General features: G+C 42.3%; 1 protein-coding gene across 1 annotated transcript in view; it reads right to left on the bottom strand.

Moving 5' to 3' along the window:
* The window catches only part of LOC116912161 (ATP-binding cassette sub-family G member 3-like), a 50111-nt gene that overhangs the window by 14576 nt on the left and 12356 nt on the right, over nucleotides 1-23179 (bottom strand). The window contains exons 5-10 of the mRNA XM_032916081.1: nucleotides 22285-22436; nucleotides 21286-21378; nucleotides 18388-18635; nucleotides 15704-15786; nucleotides 2565-2654; nucleotides 1046-1167 (exon numbers count right to left, since the gene is read on the bottom strand). Of these exons, the coding sequence (XP_032771972.1) occupies nucleotides 1046-1167; nucleotides 2565-2654; nucleotides 15704-15786; nucleotides 18388-18635; nucleotides 21286-21378; nucleotides 22285-22436 (788 nt within the window). The remainder of the gene's footprint in view (nucleotides 1-1045; nucleotides 1168-2564; nucleotides 2655-15703; nucleotides 15787-18387; nucleotides 18636-21285; nucleotides 21379-22284; nucleotides 22437-23179) is intronic.

The raw sequence follows: 23179 nt of genomic DNA, 5'->3' as shown, positions 1-23179 counted from the left end.
CTGCATGTTCATGGTGTGCACATGTAAGAGTGTACATGTTTCATGCTGTGCATGTGTCAGGCTGTGCATGTGCCATGGTATACGTGTATCATGGTGTGCACATGTGTCATTGTGCACATGTGTCATGCTGTGCTTGTGTTATGGTATACATGTATCATGGCATGCATGTATCCTGGTGAAAAAGCTTTATCTGTACTCATTTAGAAATGATGTATGTATATGTTAAAAATTTTGAAATTATAGAGTCGAGGATGAAGCCTAACCATCAAACACAAAAATGTGTACATGTTCTAAGAAATGATCTCTATCATTTCCTTTCAACAAACCCCATCCACTGTCCTTTTACTTGGCAAGCTGGTACCATAAAACAGTGTACACTTTAGTCTTTTTACACATACATGTGTATGAGGTATTATCCACTTTTCAATATTTTACTCACATAAAGACACATACAAAAACAAAAATATATGGCTTAGCTAGAGACATGTCTCAGTGATTCAGAACATGTGCCATTCTCGAAGAGGCCCTGGATTCAGTTCCCAGCACCCACATGGTAGCTCACATTCCCCTGTAACTCCAGTTCTAGGTGATTTGGCATCCTCTTCTGGTCTCCCAGGTGCTGCGTTCAGTTAGGACACACACACACACACACACACACACACACACACACAGACACACACACCACACACATACATACCAAACACAAACACACACACAGAAAAAGAGGAGGGCACAAACACACAAAAGAAAATTAATCTTTTAAAATACATATGGAGAGATAACTAATGATAAATGTTGTCGCTCCATTATCTCTGTGTCAAACTTGAGAGCTATTTCTACATTTGTCATAATGTACAAAAACTCTCAGTAAGAATGCAGTTTCATAAACAGCTTTTGGCGTTCTTTTGTTAAGGAATCTTGGAGACTGTACTCACATCAATCACCTGTTGTAGACCATTTTTTTATTTTAAGACTTATCACGGTTGTACAAAGCAAAACATGCTCATCAAAGCCTAAAGACGCATTCTCTGGTTTTGTTGCTCACCTGCTATGAAGTATGCTATAAGTACTATAGTACTTGGCAACAGCCTCCTGGGTATTAGCTCGGCCAGCAATTTCCCAAAGAAATAGGATGACACTCTGTAGTATCCACTGGTGTGCTCATGTCTACCGAAACAAAAGTCCTCGTTATACTTCCATAGATTGGTCCAACAAGCACAGGTGAGGTGATGGCTAGCCTGACTTCTGATACTACAGGGAGACTATGAAGACAGTGTCCCTGTGCTCCAGGCTGACTCCCATACACCTCCCATTATTTGAACCAGCATCTCTAGGCCACCATCCTTGTGGCATTCTCACTGTGATTCCCATCAGAGAAATCCCGTTTGGTCCACGAGGCCACGGAACAGACCCTGCAGGGAAACAGTCCGATGTTCACACTCTCCTCAGAGACTCTGCTCCTCTGAGGCTGGCTCCCTGAGGTACTTCAGCTCTCAGTACCTCACTTCAGTCAGTAGTCATGGAGACTCCTCTCCATGCCCTTTTTATGAGGAAGGTGACACTGGCCCTCTGAGGTCACCCTACAGCTACTATATCCTTCTCTTTTGCATCTCTCATTTAAGAAAAGACTTCTTCCTTTAATAATATCACTTTACAACCATGAATCCTCAACAGCTACCACACCTAGTCCTTCCCCTTCCTAGCAGCTACCCCTAAGCCATTCCAAACTTCAGGCTCGTCCCTGCCCATGTCTTCATTACATCTCTGATTTTGTTTTGTTTTTGAGAAAGGACCACTCGTGCAGGCTGACCTCAAACTCCATGTGTAGCTAAAATGACCATCCTCCTGTCCCATCCCGAAGTTCTAGAATTATGAAATATCTCCCTGCTGAGGTTAATGTGGTACTGTGAGTCTTCCCCAGGGTTTCATATGTGCTAAGCAAGCACTCTACCAACTGAGCTATGCCCTCAGTTCCTCTCTGATGATTCTTTCCTTGGCATGCACTTGTAGGAGTCCTTAGCATAGGCCACCCGGGAAGTCTTCTTCCGTGTTTGACAAGCACAGAAGATCAGACAGCTGTTCACTTAGAGCATCTCTCTGGCTCTTTTTTACCCTTTGTCCAAGGGCGGTGCACACCCTCGTTCCTGTGTTCCTGTTCAGGTTTAGCTCTCCAACTCCAATTTCCTGTAAACCACTACACTAAAGGTCTACCAAAAACCTGACATCATTTTAGGGATGCATGAATGATTTTCATCTTCCTACTGTTGCTTTGTCTACATCACTGAGACCTGGTGACCACACCCCAACTTCCAACTTCCACTGAGCTGCAGATACCTCTGCTCTTGAATACCCACCCATTTCTTCAGTTAATATTAGTAATTTCTATACATACTTTGAAACACATGGTACCACATAATAAAGACAAAATTTCATAATTTATTTTTTCAACCAAAACAAACCAGGAGAAATACCAGTAGCTCATGAGATAAAGCTCTAGGTCCAACTGTGAATGTAATGGTTTTGATCACCAGCGGCTGATGCCTCTTGCAGCAGGGGCTACTCACAGAAAGCGATCCCTGTCAATCACAAAGAGCTCCCCTGCAGACACACTTGTGATGCACTGGAAGATTGTGAGCAGGTAAAGGAGGCCGGCTCTGTTGAGAGAGAATGGAGGAAAAGCAAACAGCAAATTCAACATTAAGACAGTTTCCTCCCAACACAGCTTGCTCTGTAGATTAAATGACATTGCACAGACATTTCTTTTAGATAGGTGATAGTAGATAGAAAGATAGATAGAAAGATAGATAGATAGATGATATCGATATATAGATGACAGATAGATATGTTAGATCCATAGATAGATGATAGGTAGACAGACAGACAGAAACACAGACAGACAGACAAATGGATGGATGATAGATGGTTGATATCAATAGATAGATGACAAAGTTAGATGATTGATAGACAGATAGATTAGATCCATAGGTAGATGATAGATAGATGATAGATGATTGATATTGATGGATGATAGATAGATAGATAGATAGATAGATAGATAGATAGATAGATAGATAGATAGATAACAAGCAAGCCGGCCTGGAGAGGTGACTTCACAGTAAAGAGTGCTTGCAACAGACCCAGGTTTGGTTGTTGCACCCACATGGAAGGTCACAACCATCTGTCATTAGAGTTACAGGGGATCCTGTACCAGCTAGTTTCATGTCAGTTTGACAAAGCTAGAATTATCTGAGAGGAGAGAACTGAGAAAATGCTTCCAAAAGATCCAGTTGTAGGCAAGCCTGCAGAACATTTTCCTAATTAGGGATTGACATAGGAGAACCCAGTTCACAGTGGTTGGTACCATCCCTGGGCTGTGGTTCTGGGTTCTATAGGAAAGCAGGCTGAGCAATTCATGGGAACAAGCCAGGAAACAGCACCTTCCATGATCTCTGCATGAGTTCCTGCTTCCAGGTTGCTGCCCTGTGTGAGATATTGTCTTGACTTACTTCAGTGATGGACTACAATGTGGAAATAAAAGGCAATTAAACCCTTTCCTTCCCAACTTGGCTTTAGGTCATGATGTCTCAATGCAGTAAGAGTGACCTCAGCTGAGACAGGATCTGATGCCTTTATCTGATCATCATGGCACCAAGGCACACACATAGTACACAGAGAGATGTGCTGGCAAACACTCATACATGTAAAAAATTAAATAAATATTTTTTAAAAGAAAGAAAGGAAAAATGTAGAACTGTTCTGATTTTTAAAATTATCCCTCACAAAGTGTGAGTCCCATGAAGTATCTATGGGTTGAAGTATGTCTTCTAAAAATTCAACAATTTGATAATGTTCCCTAATATGATGAACTTTTAGTGTGTCTTTTGGGAATTAATTAGCTTTAGATGAAATGACAAGAGTAGAGCCCCACAGCGTGGTCTGTGTCCTCATTAGGGGAAGACTCAGCAATGCCGCCTCTGCCATGAGAGGGCCCTGAGAGAAGGTGCCCAGACAGGAAGAGACCATGGCAGAAGCCTCCCCTTAGACTCTCACACTGCAATGTACAGACACATTTAGTTTTAAATCCACTGAGCCCGTGGTATTTAGTCATGGCACCCCAACTGACCACTTCAGTCTGACTAACAAAATTGTTAAGTATCATTCCTAATATACAGAAAAAGAAAGCAAAATAAAACTCCAAGTGTTGGGCTCTGCCTTGGTGTTTCCCTCCCCTCTCGCTGAGCCTTTTAGCCTGCTATAGCAAGAAATTGTTTACACCCTTGGGAGCTGCTCTTAGCCCCTGATTTGGGGCTGGGATTTTCCATGGCACCCTTCCTCCCCACTGAGCCTTCCAGCTTGTTGTTGTTTAAGAAGTTGTTTATGCCCCTGATTGGACCCAGGACTTTCCACCACACAGACTTTTACTGTTTTCCTGGTTAGGGATTTTCACCTGCCTTGTTGTTTTCCATGGCTTTTGCCTCTGGTATATAAGGAGATCTCAGTAAAGCCTTGGTGGTACTAGCTGAAAACGGATGACCTGTGTACGTGGCTTCTTTCAATCCCGCAGACCTATGCCCAATATTCACACACTGGCAGTGCAGGCGCTGACATCTGGAGGCTCCACTGAGATTGGGAAAGAGAGGACAAACTGACGGGATCATTCCAAAAGGCCTGCCAGCAAGGAAGTGGAGCATACTGGGGACAAGCAGTGACCACGGGGCAAAACTGGAAGTAAGTAGTGCTACAAGGGTTTTGTCTTAGCGATGGGAACTACAAGTTCCTCGTTATTGGTCGTAGATCAGCTTGTAAGTTTACTCAAACAACAAGGTACTAGTATCAAGGTAAAGATAGCCCAAGATTTTGTTAAAAATATAGAAGAAGTCAGTCCTTGGTTTATAGCTAGTGGCAGTTTGAATATTCTGGATTGGAAAGGGAGATTGAGAAATTGGGAGAAAATGGGCCAGGAACGGCCCCAGTAAGCAGATTTCAGAAGGACCGCAGGAATTGAAAGCATGTGAAAAGATAAAGATTTGGGGTAGTGGTGAGTAAACCTTGTAAAAAGGAGACAAGGTAATAATGGTAAAATGTTTTTGTGTATGTGTTCTTTAGAGTTATGCTAAAATCTAGAGAAGCAAAGTCGATTCTCATAGATGCTTTTAGTCTGTGGACCCTGACTAGAGACAGTTTACACCCTAGACAAGAGAGAGAATGGGGTTGAGAAAAACAGTCCTCCAGGACTCTCCACAGATGATTTGGCAAAAGAAGGAAATGAGCTTAAGTGTTTTGGAGCTCTCCTGGAGACAGAAGGAGGTGTGGGAGACATCTTGCCCCCTTGCTGGCTCCTATTGGAGAAGTGCTTATTTCTGGTTCTGGGTCCTTTAGGTAGGATATCTGGGTCCCTTTGGTGGGACACCATCTAGTTCTCTTCCTCTATGTCTATTGTCTGTCCTTGGTGCACCAAGCTGTCCATGTATGTCAATTTATGTCTGGGTTTTGCTTCTCGTTGCTTTGAATGTTTTGTGTTTCATGTTTAAAAAAAATGGTTAAAATGTTAAATGCTGGTTGTGAAAGACCCCCTCCCAGAAAGGGAATTGTACAAGCCCAAGGCCCTCAACTATAGAAATAAAAGATAAGTTTTTAGATACACAGACTCAGAACTAAAATAAGCCTGGGAAAGTTCAGATGTGTCCAAGCTTTGTGGGACAAGCTGACCCATCATTTAGACGAAACAGACCATAAAAGAAAACAAAATACAGAAACCAGTCTAAATTATTGGTATTGCTTTATGGGCCACCTAACAAGAGATAAGCCCCTAGCCCCTGACATTCTGGATGCTCCAACCTACATGTATTCTCTTGCTGTGTGACAATCTCATTTAAATATATTTAAAATAGCCAATTGGGTGTAACCATACATCCGCGCCTCACTTGAACCCACCAACCATGCATCTGCTTCTGTAAGCCTGCTTCTGCTCCCCAATACCCTATAAAAACCCGTCCCTGGTTCTGCTAGGTGCGCCAGTCCTCTCGAGCTGACCGAGACGCCCGCAGGTACCTGTGTACCCCAAAATAAACCCTCTTGCAGATTGCAGCCTATGGACTCGGACTGGTCATTGGGCTAGGGGATCTCCCTTCTGGAGGGAAGATTCTCTCTGGGGGTCTTTCAGTTGATTCACCCATTGATGTAGTTTTAACTCCTTTCAAGAAAGGAACAAATAAATAAAAAGTTTCAATTGGCTTTTGGAGCCTGCATCTGTAGCTAGGAGCCTAAGTCTGCTAGGCAAGCTCCCCAGGGGGCTGGCTAAATGTTTACACTAGCCAATCCTAAAGGCACCAAGAGCTTCATAGTTTCTATGGTAATGGAAGTGATGGCTGTTTCTCTTAGAAAAATCTTTGACAGTGATAATTAGACTCAACAGGTGACAAGGTGTTTCTCTTAAAACTACAGCTAGAAAAAGTAAAAATGGTGATTGATTTAAATATTAAAGAGATGTGTAGCCACTTCATTTTTTGTTTCTGATTAGTTTTAAATGTATAATACACTCTACATGTCTTGGTTAAAGGTTACTGGCTTTTAAGTTATTGGGTATGGTTAAAAATTTGTAACATTGGTAACATAAAGTTGGCTTAAATCTCATAATTAGGATAGAGTAATTTTAGACAATACGTGACATGAGCCAACCCAGGGAAACAGGTCTAAATTAGAATAATATTTTAATAGAATTCTTATCCTAGAAACTAGACATAAAAATTTAGGGCAATGTCTTTTTGTTGAGGAATTAGAGCCTACACCATCGTCCATTCATATGCAAGAATTGACAGTCAAACTTTAAAACATGAGGAATAGACTTGGTGTTTTGGACAGACTGGATTTTGGAGAACAGATGGTTTGTTGGAGGTTGAGTTTTGTTTTCCAAAGTTATGGTTGTGCTCTGGTGTTAAAGGGAAACTTAAAGATTGTGGTTAAAGATTTCTAGTGTTACATTGGCTACAGTTTACAGTTTGATCACAGACAGCTCAAGATTCTAACTCACACATATTTGTAATTAAAAAAATTCAAACAGGTGGAGATTGTTACAAGATTTACAAAAGGTTGAACTTATAAGAACTTATAAGAACATTAGAGGCTGTTTGCTCACTCCAACTGCTATTTCAAGAAATACATATACAATTATTATAGATTTAAAAGATTGTTTTTATGCTCTTTCTTTACATCCTGGCGATTAAAAAAGATTTTCATTTAGTGAGCTTGCTTGTAATTTTGGAGAGCCCATGAAGTGATATCATTGGCAAGTTTTGCCTTGAATCACTTTTGACCCTACATCATGTAAAAAAAATTTTTGTCACTGCTTCAATACAAGAAGACTTTGAATCTTTCAGTGTATATTATTCATTATATAGACATTTTAATTTTACTACAAGTTTTACTACAACATGCTTTAAATTTTTGGGAGTAGCTGCTGCTCCAGAAAAGATTGAATATTTCTTTTCAATATTTAAGACAATTGGTCAACTGAGAAGAGAGAAAAAAATTTCTAAAATCTGTGCCATGTGTGTTGGCACCCCTTTTCCTTTGGTTTGGAGTGGGACTAAGGCAGTGTCAAGAGAGGAGATTCTCAATTGTTCTTGCAGGTCCTATCCTACCGAACAATTACTGAGAACAAGAAGATGCTACATGGATTGTTCGAGTTTCTGGTGTGATCCCCATACCTCTGGGTGAAGGCTGATGCCCAGTGGTACTCTACAGGCATAAAAAAAGACTTTGCCATTACTGCAACAGTCATTGCTGCCATTGCCATTTCAGCCACTGCTGCTACAGTGGCCGGTGTGGCCATGTCTCAGTCGACAGCTGTTGTTGGAATTGTGGGACTATGGATACATTCTATAAAAGACACCATGGCATTGACTGTGCAAAATAGCATTAATATTCAGATTCAGTTGGTCATTCTTCATCTCAACCAACAAACTGCTCTCAATTGGACTTCCTCTGGGAAACCCATGTTTTATCTTGTTCTAACTTTTATCATTCTATGTGTGTAAAACCTGTTAAGGTCCTTAGTAGCAGCAAGGCTGTTGGGGATGAATGCTTATCTTGATTGCTCGTTCTTAGCATCTGCCCTTGGGTTGTTTTAGAGTACCAACAGATCCAGTCTCAGGCTGAAACCAAACAGGTTTGGTTTTCATTGGCCAGGAATAATCCATTGGCCCAAATTAGGCTCAGTTTGTACGACAAATAGCCAAAGACGGGCAACCTTCTGAGACCATACTCTCCTAAGACAGAAATCCTGAGGCTGGCAGGATTTTCAGAGACGAGAGTTTTGGAACCCCAGATTGATCCTAAGACAGGCACTACTTAAAAAAAAATAAAAGAGGGGGCCCTACCTTGGTGTTTCCCTCCCCCCTCGCTGAGCCTTTTAGCCTGCTATAGCAAGAAATTGTTTACACCCTTGGGAGCTGCTCTTAGCCCCTGATTTGGGGCTGGGATTTTCCATGGCACCCTTCCTCCCCACTGAGCCTTCCAGCTTGTTGTTGTTTAAGAAGTTGTTTATGCCCCTGATTGGACCCAGGACTTTCCACCACACAGACTTTTACTGTTTTCCTGGTTAGGGATTTTCACCTGCCTTGTTGTTTTCCATGGCTTTTGCCTCTGGTATATAAGGAGATCTCAGTAAAGCCTTGGTGGCACTAGCTGAAAAGGGATTACCTGTGTATGTGGTTTCTTTCAATCTCGCAGACCTATGCCTGATATTCACACACTGGCGGCGCAGGCACCAACATCCAAGGGGCTTTCATTCAATTAGCCACTTTGCTTTCACAGATGAAGAAGAATGAGCTAGCGGAGGGAATCCCCTCTCAACAGCTGGAGACATTGCCACAGAGTTGTCATAGATGATTATTAAGGATGACCCTTAAAGATGACTATTCCTAAAATAGGACAACCATCTTCCTGAAAAGTTTCAAAGTCTAAGAGTGCAAAAAAAATGAATTCAGGCATGCATATTTATGAAGAAATAATTTGAGTTCATGTGATACTGAATAGAAGGGAATAAAAACCCCCTGCTGTCCTGTGTCTCCTGGACACACGTGTCAGGTTCCTCTAAGGCAAATGGAGTGATTGGGATCCTAACATCCTGACATATATGACAGTCAGGGGTCATTGACTCTCCTTACATAGGTACATAGTGGATGGATACCCAGATCAGATAAGGAGACCTTATTAGAGACAAGAACTTGGGAGGCAGGGGCAGGATGACTGCTGTAGACTGAGGCTAGCCTGGGCTACAGGACAATTCTGGGCCTGTCAGGTTACAACTTTGGTCCTGCTTTAAAGAATCAAATAAAAGCAGAGGACCCAGGCACCCATGACAGAACAAAGCAGCAGGCCTGGGCTCTTCCTCGTCTCCTCAGGAGCCAATTCTGCTTTTTCAAGGCTCATCTGTCTCTCTCTCTCTCTCTCTCTCTCTCTCTCTCTCTCTCCCCCTCTCCCCCCTCCCTCCTCCATCCTCCTTTCTTCCTCCCTCCCCTCCCCCCTCCCTCCTCCCTCTCTCTCTCCCCTCTTCCCTTCCCCGACACATGTGATCTCAGGTGGCAGGTATCCCTCCCCTCCAATAAATTTTCCTCCAGGTCCCATCTGTGTTTTCATTTTTTTATTGACAAAACTAAGAATTTAGAAAGGGGAACCCTGTGGCCCTGGCTACAGTTAACTCTGTGCCACATCTACTTACTGATCTGATTTTTAAAATATTTTAATTATAGATAAACAAATCATAGTTAAATGTATAAGGTATAGAAGAAATATAATTCATGACAACTTCTGTGAAATAATTTAATGAAACTAAATGAAGTGATACCCACCTCTACATCTCTATGGTACCTCATTTGAAATACATTGTGTTTGCTGGATTGAATGTGCCATACAATTTGTTTCAGTGGAAGAGAATGTTACTTCTCCGGGTTAATGGATTTTGTACTCTCAGCCCACATGTGTCTCTTCCATGCACACCTCTGGCAGTTGCCTCTGGCAGTTGCCACTGTCAACCAGGCTGCCTGGAGGTGAATTGCTTTATAGTCCACACGTATGTGAAATGTGTGCTTGCCTCTCTGTGTCCTTAGATTACTTTACTTTGCATGATGTTCTTTAAATCTTCAATTCTATCCTTTGTTGTTGAAATTCCCATTTTCAAGATAAGCACACTACAATTCTCATTTTCTTTGTCAGTTTTCCGTTGGCAGACACTTAAATCCCTTAACTTGGTTACTGTGTGTAATGTTCCAATGTACATCAGACTACAGATGTATTCGGGGAAAATAATTTCAGATGTTTGTTAGTATGCTGTGATGGTTTGTATATGCTTGGTCCAAGGAGTGGCACTATTAGGAGGTGTGGCCCTGTTGGAATATGTGTGTCCCTGTGGGTGTGACCTTTAAGACCCTTATCCTAGCTGCCTGGAAGCCAGTCCTCCAGTAGCAGCCTTCAGATGAAGATGTAGAATTCTCAAGTCCTCCTGCACCATGCCTGCCTGGATGCTGCCATGCTCCCACCTTGATGATAATGGAATCTCTGAACCTGTAGGCCAGCCCCAATTAAATGTTGCTCTTTAAAGACTTGCCTTGGTCATAGTGTCTGTTCACAGCAGTAAAACCTTAACTAAGACCTATGCACAGGATGAATTTTTGGGTCTAATTATTGCTTTTAATGCCACTGTTTCCCTATTCTGTTGCCATCTCAACCCTATAGGGCTGTGGAGCCAAAGGAGCTCATATGCCACAAAATATGATTTTCCGTATATTAAACCATCCCTGCATGCCTGGGATGAAGCCTACTTGATCATGTTGGATGATTGTTTCGATGTGCTCTTGGATTCGGTTTGCAAGAATTTTATTGAGTGTTTTTGCGTCGATATTCATAAGGGAAATTGGTCTGATGTTCTCTTTCTTTGTGGGATCTTTGTGTGGTTTAGGTATAAGAGTAATTGTGGCTTCAGAGAAGGAATTCGGTAGTGCTCCAACTGTTTCAATTTTGTGGAATAGTTTGGACAGTATTGCTATGAGGTCTTCTATAAAGGTCTGATAGAATTCTGCACTGAGCCCATCTGGACCTGGGCTCTTTTTGGTTGGGAGACTTTTAATGACTGCTTCTATTTCTTTAGGGGGTATGGGGTTGTTTAAACGGTTTATCTGTTCCTGATTTAACTTAGGTGCCTGGTATCTGTCTGGGAAATTGTCCATTTCCTGCAGATTTTCAACTTTTGTTCAATATAGGTTTTTGTAAGTAGGATATGATGATTTTTTGAATTTCCTCTGATTCTGTAGTTATGTCTCCCTTTTCATTTCTGATTTTGTTAATTTGGACACACTCTCTGTGTCCTCTCGTTAATCTGGCTAAGGGTTTATCTATCTTGTTGATTTTATCAAAGGACCAACTTTTGGTTCTGTTGGTTCTGCCGTTCGAGTGCCCCTATCTTCTGGTTCCCAAAGGCCATATACAGTTTCCTCTTGGGACAGGGATGCGGACAGGGGTGGGCAGTATTGGTGGTCTCTGCCGCTCTGCATTCTCAGGAGTCCTGAAGTTTCTTTAGTTGTCAAAACTCTCAGGCCATTGTGAAGTACCCTGCTCTGTTTTGCACACAGCACTGAGCAAATCATTTGCCTTACATAAATTTCAGTGAGAATTCTGACAAAGGTGCTGCTGCTGACAAAATATGTTTGGCACATGCTATAGTTTAACATAAAAGGATATCTTTTCATGCAGATCTTTCACTTGCTTGGCTAGAGGCATACCTAGGTATTTTATATTATTTGTGACTACTGTGAAGGGTGACATTTCCCTAATTACTTTCTCAGCCTGTTTATCCTTTGAGTAGAGGAAGGTTGCTTATTCCTTTGAGTTAATTTTGTATCCAATCATTTTGTTTAAGTTATTTATAAGGTTTAGGAGTTCTCTGGTGGAATTTTTGGGATTACTTAAGTATACCATCATATTCTTCACAGAGTTAGAAAAAGCAATTTGCAAATTCATTGGGAATAACAAAAAACCCAGGATACCAAAATCTATTCTGAACAATAAAAGAACTTCTGGGGGAGATCACCATCACTAATCTCAAGCTGTATTACTAAGCAATAGTGCCCTAAAACTGTATAGTATTGGTACAGAGCCAGGCAGGTAGATCAATAGAATAGAACTGAAGACCCAGAAATGAACCCACACACCTTTGGTCACTTGATTTTTGACAAAGGAGCCAAATCCATCCAATGGAAAAAAGATAGCATTTTCAGCAAATGGTGCTGGTGCAACTGGAGGTCAGCATGTAGAAGAATGCAGATTGATCCCTGCTTATCACCCTGTACAAAGCTTAAGTCCAAATGGATCAATGACCTCCACATAAAACCAGATAACTCAAACTAATAAAAGAAAATGTGGTGAAAAATCTTCAAACAAATGGGCACTGGGGAAATTCACCAATGGCTTATGCTCTAAGATCAAGAATCAATAAATAGGACTTCATAAAATTGCAAAGCTTCTATAATGCAAAGGACACTGTCATTAAGACATAATGGCAACCAACAGATTGGGAAAAGATCTTTACCAATCCTACATGTGATAGAGGGCTAATATCCAATATACAGAAAGAACACAAGAAGTTAGACTCCAGAGAATCAAAGAACCCTACTTAAAAAGGGGGTACATAACTAAACAAAGAGTTCTCAAATGAGGAATATTGAATGGCTGAGAAACACCTAATGAAATGTCCAGCATCTTTAGTCATCATAGAAATAAAAATCAAAACAACTCTGAGATTCCACCTCACACCAGTCAGAATGGCTAAGATCAAAAACTCAGGTGACAGCAGACACTGGCAAGAATGTGCAGAAAGAGGAACACTCCTCCATTGTTAGTGGGTTGCAAGCTGGTACAACCACTCTCAAAATCAGTCTGGAAGTTCCTCAGAAAAGTGGACATAGTACTCCCTGAGGACCCAGCTATACCACTCCTGGGCATATACGCAAAAGATGTTCCAACATACAACAAGGAAACATGCTCCACTATGTTCATAGCAGCCTTATTTATAATAGCCAAAAGCTGGAAAGAACCCAGATGACCTTCAACAGAGGAATAAATACAGAAAATGTGGTACATTTACACAATGGAGTTCTACTCAGCTATTAAAAACAATGACTTCATGAAATTCATAGGCAAATGGATGGAACTAGAAGATATCATCCTAAGTGAGGTAATCCAATCACGAAAAAACACACATGGCACGCACTCACTGATAAGTGGATATTACCCCAAAAGCTCAGAATACCCAAGATACAATCCACAGACTACATGAAGCTCAAAAAGAAAGATGACCAAAGTGTGGATGCTTCAGTTCTTCCTAGAAGGGGGAACAAAATATTCATAGGAGGAAATATGGAAACAGAGTATGGAGCAGAGACCAAAGGAAAGGCTATCCAGAGACTCTCACACTTGGTCCCACAAACAGTCACAAGACCCAGACACTATTGCAGATGCTAAGAAGTGCATGCTGACAGGAGCCTAATATAGCTGTCTCCTGAGAGCTCACAATCAACCATTGGACCAACAATGGGGTTCCCAATGGAGAAGTTATAGAAAGGACTGAAGGAGCTGAAAGAGTTTGCAACTCTCTAGGAAGAACAATAATGTCAACCAACCAGAGCTCCCAGGGACTAAACTACCCACCAAAGAGTACACATGGAGGGACCCATGGCTCCAGTCCCATGTGTAGCAGAGGAGGGCCTTGTGGGGCATCAATGGGAGGAGAGGTCTTTGGTCCCGTGAAGGCTTGATGCTCCAGTGTAGGAGAATGCCAGAGTGGGGAGGTGGGAGGCAGTGGGTGGTTGGGTGGGCAAGTACCCTCATAGAAGCAGGAATACGGGGTTTATGGAGGGGAAACCAGGAAAGGGGATAACATCTGAAATGTAAATAAAGAAAATATCCAATTAAAAACAGAGGATATCTTTAAGGCCACATGATAACTCAAACTAGACAACAACCATAATAATGACAGCTATTTGAGAAGTCAGACTAACTGAATCCAATCTGTTACCCAACACTCACATTCAAACAAATCAAGTGTATTCAGGAAAACTGACCCCAAATCCACAATTGCAGAATAGATAGGTAAGCTAAAGCCATCCCTGCACCAAGGGCACTATCAACAGACTAAAAAGGCAACACACAGAAGGGGAGAAAATGTGTGTGCATCATGAATGTGGTGAGGGGTTCATATTTCAGAAACAAAAATAACTGTAACTCAATAGCAAAGAATAATCCAAGTCCAGTGAGATGGTTTAGAAGGTAAGATAACTATGCCAAGCTTGATGACCTACAAGCAATCCCTGAAACCCAAGTGGTGGGCAGATCAGCTCTTCTGAATTGTCCTCTGTCTTGCACATCCATACTGTAGGACATACATGCCCACACACATACACACACTAAATAAATAAATAAGCAAATAAATAGGCAAATAAATAAATAAATAAATAAATAAATAAATTTGGAATGAAAAGAAAATATTCTAATTTAAAATGGGAAAAGGGGTTCTACAAAGAATTCATAAAGCATTGGATGCTTAGAACAATTCCTTGTTCTAAGCAAGAAAGAATATGTTTGTATGAGAATGTAGACATACTTCAGCTCTTGTGTTCTGCTGATAAGAATATAAAACAGTACAGTGGAGTGGAGACAGGATATCAGTACCTCAAATAACACAGTGGCCTTATGGTGTGTCAACTCTAGCCCTCTATCGTAAGGTCAAACTTCCAGGGCCTAAACATATGTATTGCCCACGCAGCAGCATCTTTCATAGTAGGCAAAGGTAAGAAAAAAACACATTTCCAGGCAAGACGAATGAGAAGCAACAGCATGTGCACACAAATACAATTATTCTGCCCTATAGAGTCCGAGAAATCCCTACACATGCCCTTTGGATGAGTCCTGAAGACTTTACACTAATGGAATCAAGTCAACCAGAACAAAGAAGGACCTAATCAAACCCATAACAAACCACAAATGCATCTTGACTCCAATTCAGGGTCCCATATTAGTCAGATTCAAAGACAAACAATAGAGTGGTGGTTGCCAGGAATTGAGAGTAATTTGTTTTGCTCTGTGTGTGTGTGTGTGTGTGTGTGTGTGTGTGTGTGTGTGTGTGTGTGTGTGTCTTCTCCCAGAACTATGGGACTCCATGTAGGAAGGTGAAGAATTGCCCTTATCTTTAGATTGTGGCTAGAGTCACATACACCAAAACCGTTCCCTCCTTTTGGGCTGCCTTATCTAGCCGTGATAGGAGGGTATATGACAAGTCTTCTTGAAGGTTTTTATTCCATGTTTGGTTGGTGTCACTGGGAGGCCTCCTCTTTCTTTGGAGAAGAGATGGGGGTGCATCTGGGAGAGAGAGGTGATAGGGCGAGAGACTGGGGGGAGCAGAGGGAGGGAAAATGTGGCAGGGATGGAATATATAAGATGAGGACGATTAAAAATGTGAACGATGGCATGGTATGTATAGGATCCACACACAAATACAGGAAACGTGAGCTCTCCCGGTTGGCCTTCAATGTACAGCACACCCGACCACTTAATGAACGCCTACTTGTCACGAATTCCATGTCTGAATGGATATATAAATAAGCTTGACAAAAATGACAGCACTGTTTCAAAATCAGGACCTAAATTTGCTTACCTTATGTATACTTCAATACAACCATTTTTCAGGATCTGGAAAGCGATGCCTACCAGTGCTGCCAGCGTGGCTGTGATAATAGCCTATCGAAGAGAAAAGGAGAACAAAGGGAAGTTTCCATTATGCGTAGAAAGTACTCAACACGTTGTCCATTACTTTAAGATACGTGGTTTCTAACCATACCTGACAGCATATTTTGACCAGACTCCTGGGAGAATACAAAACAAGCATGTTTATAGACTGATAGCATGTTAAGTGGAAAGTTGAGGGCCCTGCAATCTGAGGCCCTAACAGTACAGACTCTGGAAAAGTGAAGGTTTCTCCCTGTACCCCAGGGGGACTGGTGAGTGAAGGTAAATAATAAAAGTAAAATCCACTCGTGACACAGTTTCTAACAGTGCATTTGTGTGCTGAGCAAGGGTGAGCTTGTCCTTACGTGTGGAACCTCTGGGAAGTCTGTGCCTGTGCAACATGGAGCATTACAGCTGCCAGCCTGTATTCCCATGGCTAGCTCTGCAGCACCCAGTGCTTCTGCTGTCCATCATCTCTGTCAGTGCTGCTCCATCACGTCAGCAGAGGGGGCCTGTGCTCAACGAGTCTCACCCCTCTCCTGCTAACCCTCAGCTCCCCATGTAGTCTGTGCAGACAGCTCATAGAAAGGCTGCACAGCTTCTGGTCAGAGGGTCAAATGGCTTTAAAACAGGCTTCACTTAGCTAAGGGGTGAGGTGACATGATGCTGCAACTCATCTGAGATATTCTGTTATTCATCCCGCTACTTTTTAAAAACAAGAAATTATAATCTAAAGGAAAATATTCTTTCATGAAACATGATAACTTAAACAGAAAACCTAAATCCAGGGCTTGGAGGTCTGGCCCAGCTGTGAAGAACATTTGCTGCTCTTGCAGAGGACTCAAAAGACTTTCACAACCACCTGAAACTCAAGTTCCAGAAGATCTGATGCCTTCTTCTAACCTCCATTGGCATGCAAATGACACAGTTATACATGCAGATAAGATGCCGCCATGCATAAAAATGAGTTAATACAAATTTAAAAATGTAGTCCTCAATTCCTACCCTTGATAAGATGTGCACATACACACTCATACACACTCACACCCACACTCACACTCCCACATACACTCACACACTCTCACAGTCACATACAAAGACACATACTCACATTCACATACACACTCACACACTCACATATACTCACATACTCACACATACACTCAGACACTCTCACAGTCACATACAAAGACACATACTCACATTCACATACACACTCACACACACACATACACACACACTTTTTACATCATGTTATTGCCTCATTGTTCAACAAGTGTTGACGCAATTTGATGAGTGTAAATACTCACTTGATTCCAAATAATGTCAGACCCTTTTTTCCCAATGAGATACAATATAAGAATGCCCCTTTTATGACATCTAAGTCCAAGTATAAAGAACAATGTGTTTGAAGCAACTGACAGTATAATTCGAATGACAACATACTCACATACACACATAGAAGGCAGGACCATTGAAGTACGAAAAACAGCTGTAGATGTGTGAAGAACTAGGTGGGGTTTCATTGTGGCCAACAACTGGCCATCCGTATTCAACAGAAGCTACATTTGTGATAATAAAGTAAAACCCATGATATAATGAGGTGTAATGACTATTATGATTCCACAGGAATGGAAATGCAGACCCATAGCAGAGTGCTTACCCTCTAATGGCAAAGACCCTGAAATCAATAGACAAAACCATAGAAGCATCATCTTTGGCACAGTCACCATCAACGAAATACATAAATGAGTTTGCTTTGGCCCAAGTAAGCAGGGAGAACTACATTTCTGTGACATTCATGATTCATGTTACAATAACAAACACTTTAAGGCAGAATGACCATTGCTAGAGAGACAATTTAAAGAAAAGCAGAGAGTGCCCTCATAACAGTTCCCAGCTGACAGAGAGGAGTCTTGTTAGGTCTGGGTGCACTGTGTATAAACTGGTCTCTGAGTAGCTACTGCTCTAAACACCAACCCCTAAAGAAGAGATCAGCCCTCCACAACTCATCGCTCAGGCAGTAGACGCACAGGCTCCCCTCAGAGGGGTTCAATAGCATTGTTTCCTCACAGACTGATTTCAGCTACAGATCAACTCTTCTTTCCCTCCCTTTCTCTGGCCATCTCCACCCTTTCTCCACTGAAACTTTCTCTAAAGTCCGTTCTTTCAACTGGCATGCTACGAATTTTATCTGTTTGTGGAATTACCATCCACCTACCCACATGGAAGATTGCGACTCAAAAAATTCTTTGTGCTCACTTTACTCATGCCTGTACTTGAACTTGAGGATGCACTGGTGAATTAAAGAATACAGCTGAGAGGAACTCCCACGTGTGCCTCTCATTACTTCATGCAACCGTTGAATCAAATGTCCTGCTTGGATTAGTCATTATAGTTCTAAGTGAAAAACGACCACTATACACCTTTTCCATAAGTATGAAGTTAATCATGTTCTCCTTGCACCGTGAACATTTTTACACGGAAAGAACAGTGGAACAACAAACACATGGACAATAGAGAAGACAAGTGTGACCAGAAGTCACTGACAGAGACACAAATTGTTCCCAATTGAATTTTTCACAATACATTTAAAATAATTCATCAGATTACCTGAATCACAGTGGCCCATGGAAAACCCTGGAAAATTTTGAATGATCGATAGGTAATCCACATGAGTTGATTCCAGAAAGGGGTGACAAATGTGGTCTCCACAGCTGAGTTCCTGTCCAGCTGCTGTTGCCCCAAGAGTTGATCCAGTTTGTCTCTTGTGTCACTGTGTAAGCGGGACTGGGCATACATATTGGCCAATTTTTTTGTGGCTTGATATTTTCTCTCAAAAAGTTCTTCATAGTTTCCAGCTTTGTGATGAATGTGGACAAAGACAAGAAACAGCAGAAAGTAATTTAACTGATCTTTCTGTTGAGTAGCATGTCGAATTCCTAACTGTATTTTATGTTGACTTTTCACATTCATTGTGTATGGATTTTTCTTTGAGACCGTCTTATGTGACCTAGACCTCCCTCGAAGTTGCTATGTTGTCAAAGGTGACCTTAAACTTCTACTGGTCCGCCTGATTCTGTTTCAAATGCTGTGGTTACTGGCATGCACCTTCATACCCAGTTATGCAGGGCTGGGAATAAAACTCCATGCTTTGTGCTTGCTAGGTGAGCACTCTCCTGGCTGACCTATGTCCTCAGCCCACAAAAATGTAAGAATGAAACAATTGCTACAGTAATTAGAAGAGCATCCCTAACTGTGATGGCTATTCCTGGTTGTCAATTTGATTACACCTAGAATGAACAGAAATGGAAAACACAACTGTGATCCCTATCTTGAGGCTGGAAGGCACGGATTTCTGACCTGGATGTTGGCCTGGAGATCTTGAGGCATAGTGGCCGTGAAAAGCTTAGGCCCAGGCATGGAAATACATGCCTTTAATCCCAGGAGACTGAGGCAAGGAGATCTCTGAGTTCAAGGTCAGCCTGGGACAAAGCAAGTTTTAGATCCAGGCCTGGTGGTACAGACTTTAATCTGGGCCACACCTTTTGCTGGAGGCCTACATAAGGACATTGGAAGAAGGAAGACTCACTCTTTGACTGCTTGCACTTACTTGTCAGCATATCTGTTGGAACTCAACTTCTATAGAAGAGCAGCTAAAACACCCAGCCTTGTGGGGACTGAGCAACTGCTAGATTCTTGGACTTCCCATTCACAGCTGCCCATTGTTGGGTTAGTTGGACTACAGACTGTAAGTCATCACAATAAATTCCTTGATATACAGAAGCATTCCTTAGGTCCTGTGACTCTAGAAAGCCCTGACTAATACACTAACTGACCTGATGACTCTTATTATCCCACGGATTCAGCAACTGAAGGGCCTTTTCCTTTCTTGACCCTAATTCTTAACAAAGAATTCTCATACAGATCTACATTTCTTAATACAGAGGTCTGGTCCCTGCTTTCTGCTACATGCAAATGTATATTCAAATGTATAAAATGCCAAATTTCCTTCTTAAATTACAGTGTGTCACAGTTTGTCACACAGAACACCCTCTTGCAAATGTCCATTGCAGTGAGTCATTGGTCTGTTTTGAGGCCTCTGGCTTCTGCTGCACTATCAATATTGGATTGTTACAGGGATTTCTCTCAGATATCTTGCTGTTGCCCTGAGTCATGGAGATCCTGTAGTTTTGGATCTACAAGAGCAGCCCTTTCACAAGCTCCAGCAGGTCAAAGATGGAGCAGATGTTGGGATGGGCCCTGGGTCTGGGCCTCTGTGGTAACTGAGTGCTCAGCCCACCAGCTCTCTGGTATCTTCATCCCCAGGGTGAGCACTACCACAGCTAGCTCACCCAGTGTTGTAACCAGCGAGAGACAGGGCAACTTCTCCCACTCTCATGCCCTAAAAACCAGCTCACCAGCCCTTCGGGCCACCAGAATTAGCTCTACTGTGGTGTCCAGGTGAGATACAAGGCCCACTCTCTAGAGTGCTGCAGCCAGAGGGGGCAAGACCAGCTCTCATGCTCTCCCACCCTTGGCAGGCTCACCCTTTCCTTAAGCCTGGCCAGATCTACTGTACTTCCCTGGTGAGGGGCAGGGCCAGCTTCTTGCCCTAGGGGCTCTCTTGGGCCCTGGGGGGTCAGGCCTCCCAAATCAATCTAATTAAGAAAATACCTTGTCCATCCCAACCTTATGACCATTTTCTTAATTGAGGTTTCTTCCTCTCAGGTGACTTTCTGTGATAAGCTGTTAAACCTTGTAATTCCTGTGAAAGACCCCAGCTTAGCAGCAGTAATGCCATTTTGCAAGGCTGTACTTAAGATGACTGGTTCAGGGAAAGGTTAGAACACTGAGTCACAGATGACAACAGGACGACTGTCTATGAGAAAACCCCCTTCCCACACCCCTGGTGGGGCATTTTCTTATGTTCCAAGAAGGTTTTGCCCTCAAACCCTTGCCACATTAGAATCCACCAATTATATCCCTGTAACCATGATTCTGTATGCTTGCTTAAACCTTAAAAAGCCCATCCTTGGTTCCTGTACTTCCCCCAGTGACTGGTGCCCACAGGTGTCTGTGCCTGTGTATCCCGACAATAAACCAAATCCTCTTGCTGATTGCATCCGGTGGTCTCGGTCTGGTCATTGAGTTGGAGGACCTCCATCCCGAGGGGAAGTTCTCCCTGAGAACTTTTCACCTGTACTTGGGAGGTGAGGCAGAAAGAGCACAGATATGAGGCCGGCCTGGCCATCTAAACAAACCTAATCTAAGGCAGTACGAGAATAATATGCAAAGCAATGAGTGCATTCACTTTCTAACAGATGTCATTACTGTTGACAATGTCAGAGAAATGTTCCTTCATAAATAATATCAAACACACCCAGCACTGACCAACAGCAAAGTCTATCAGCTAATTTTAATTAACATAAAAAACTATATCCCAATGAACCCTTGTGTTTAAATGAAATGAGTTAGGCAAACTTGTGTGACTCTAGGAGATTCACAAACCTTCATGGCCATCTTCCTCTGTGTCACACAAACCTCCATTAATTACGTCCAGGAAGAAGTCTGCAGGGTTGTTGTGGGACTCGTATTGGTAACCTACAAAGAATGCAGTCAAAAAACACAGCCTGAGGACACTCCCTCAGAGAGTGGGGAAGTGGAGGGAGGACACAGTCTAACGTCTTCCTCCTCTTCCTGTTCCCCTTCACTAATTTATTTTTTCCATATATATATATATCCATTCATATGGAAATTCATACAATATTTCAGCAATCTCTCTTTCCTGTCTAATATATAGATAACATATATGTTTATGTGTATGATATACATGCAAAGTCTTCCTGTGAAACATTTGAACTCAGCCTGAAATTTTATGGGACTCCACAGACTCACCAGCCTTGTACATTTTCAATGACAAAGATTAACTGATAGCAAATAAAGAGTGCTGGAAAGTAAAAAGCTAAGCCTATCCTCTAGGAGGCAGAGAAGCCTCCACAACTGCATTCATGCTTCTAAAAGAGAAAGCTAAATGCATGAACCTTTGAAAAAGAATTTCACCGTACAATCTGACTCTGTAGAAAACAAGCAGAGCAAAACAGGAAGTCAGACTTAAGTCTCTATAGTCCCCAAGCAAGGCCTGAACCCAAACTACAAAGTCACCACTAAGTTAGTAACAACTCAGCAGCACCTCAGAGGTGGGTCAAGCACTAGGGGGAAACTGACAACCACCATCTGCTGTGTAAACAGGAAGGCTGTGATACCAGGCCTTTCCCAAGCTGCTCAAATGGTGGATAACTGGCCCTGTGGCCAAAGAACAGACCTGAACAACAATCCAGACTGTTAAATTATCAAAACATCCTGTCGCCAAATTAACCACCGGTATTTAAAGTGGAGAAACCCACACTTAGTAAGTCTGCACGAGAGTCAAACAGCAGCCCTGATACCCCCTGTTCTCTTTGCAGGCCCTGTGAATGGAGGAGCTCTCACAGCAACAGGCGACAGTACCCGCAGATGTGAAGTACTCCAGAGCATCCCATGCAGGTCCATGAAACATGAGTTTTCCTGAAGCCACTAAGGTGAGGCTATCAAAGAATCTGAAGATGGAGTACTGAGGCTGATTGATGGAGAAGATGATTGTCTTTCCCTTCATCGACATCCTAAGTTCAGAGAAGGAGACATGATAAGTCGCTGGACACCAGAACCTTGAAATTCTCGTCAGAATATTTCATTCCTGAACTTACACTCTTTATTCCCATTTCAGGTGGATTTTTCTTTTTGGTTTTTTGTTTGTTTGTTTGTGTGTTTTTTAGTTTAAAATTTTTTATTGGATATATTTCTTTATTTACATTTCAAATGTTATTCCCCTTCTGGATTTCCTGTCCATAAGTCCCCTATTCCCTCCCTCTCCCCCTCACCCATAAGGGTGTTCACCCCCATCCACACTCCCTTACCACCACCACTGATATTCCCCGGCACTGGGGTTCCAACCTTGGCAAGACCAAGGGCTTCCCTTCCACTGGTGCCCCAACAGGGCTATTCTCTGCTACATATGCAGTTGGATCCCTGGTTCAGTCCATGTATAGTCTTATGGTATTAGCTTAGTCCCTGGAAGCTCTGGTTGCTTGGCATTGTTGTTCTAATGGGGTTGCAAGCCCCTTCAGCTCTTTCAATCCTTCCTTTAATTCCCCCAATGGGATCCTCTCATTTCAGTGTTTTGCTGCTAGCATTGACGGTATTTGACATGCTTTGGTTGTGTATCTCAGGAGAGATCTAAATCTGATCTTTTCAGCATGCATTTTTTAGCTTCATCAATCTTATCTAGTTTTGGTGGTTGTATATACATGGGCCACATGTGGGGCAGGCTCTGAATGTACATTCCTTCTGTTTCTGCTCTAAACTT

This window comes from Rattus rattus, chromosome 11 (genome assembly GCF_011064425.1).
Source record: "Rattus rattus isolate New Zealand chromosome 11, Rrattus_CSIRO_v1, whole genome shotgun sequence".
Taxonomy (NCBI): Eukaryota; Metazoa; Chordata; class Mammalia; order Rodentia; family Muridae; genus Rattus; species Rattus rattus.
This window is presented reverse-complemented; position numbering and strand designations above follow the sequence as displayed.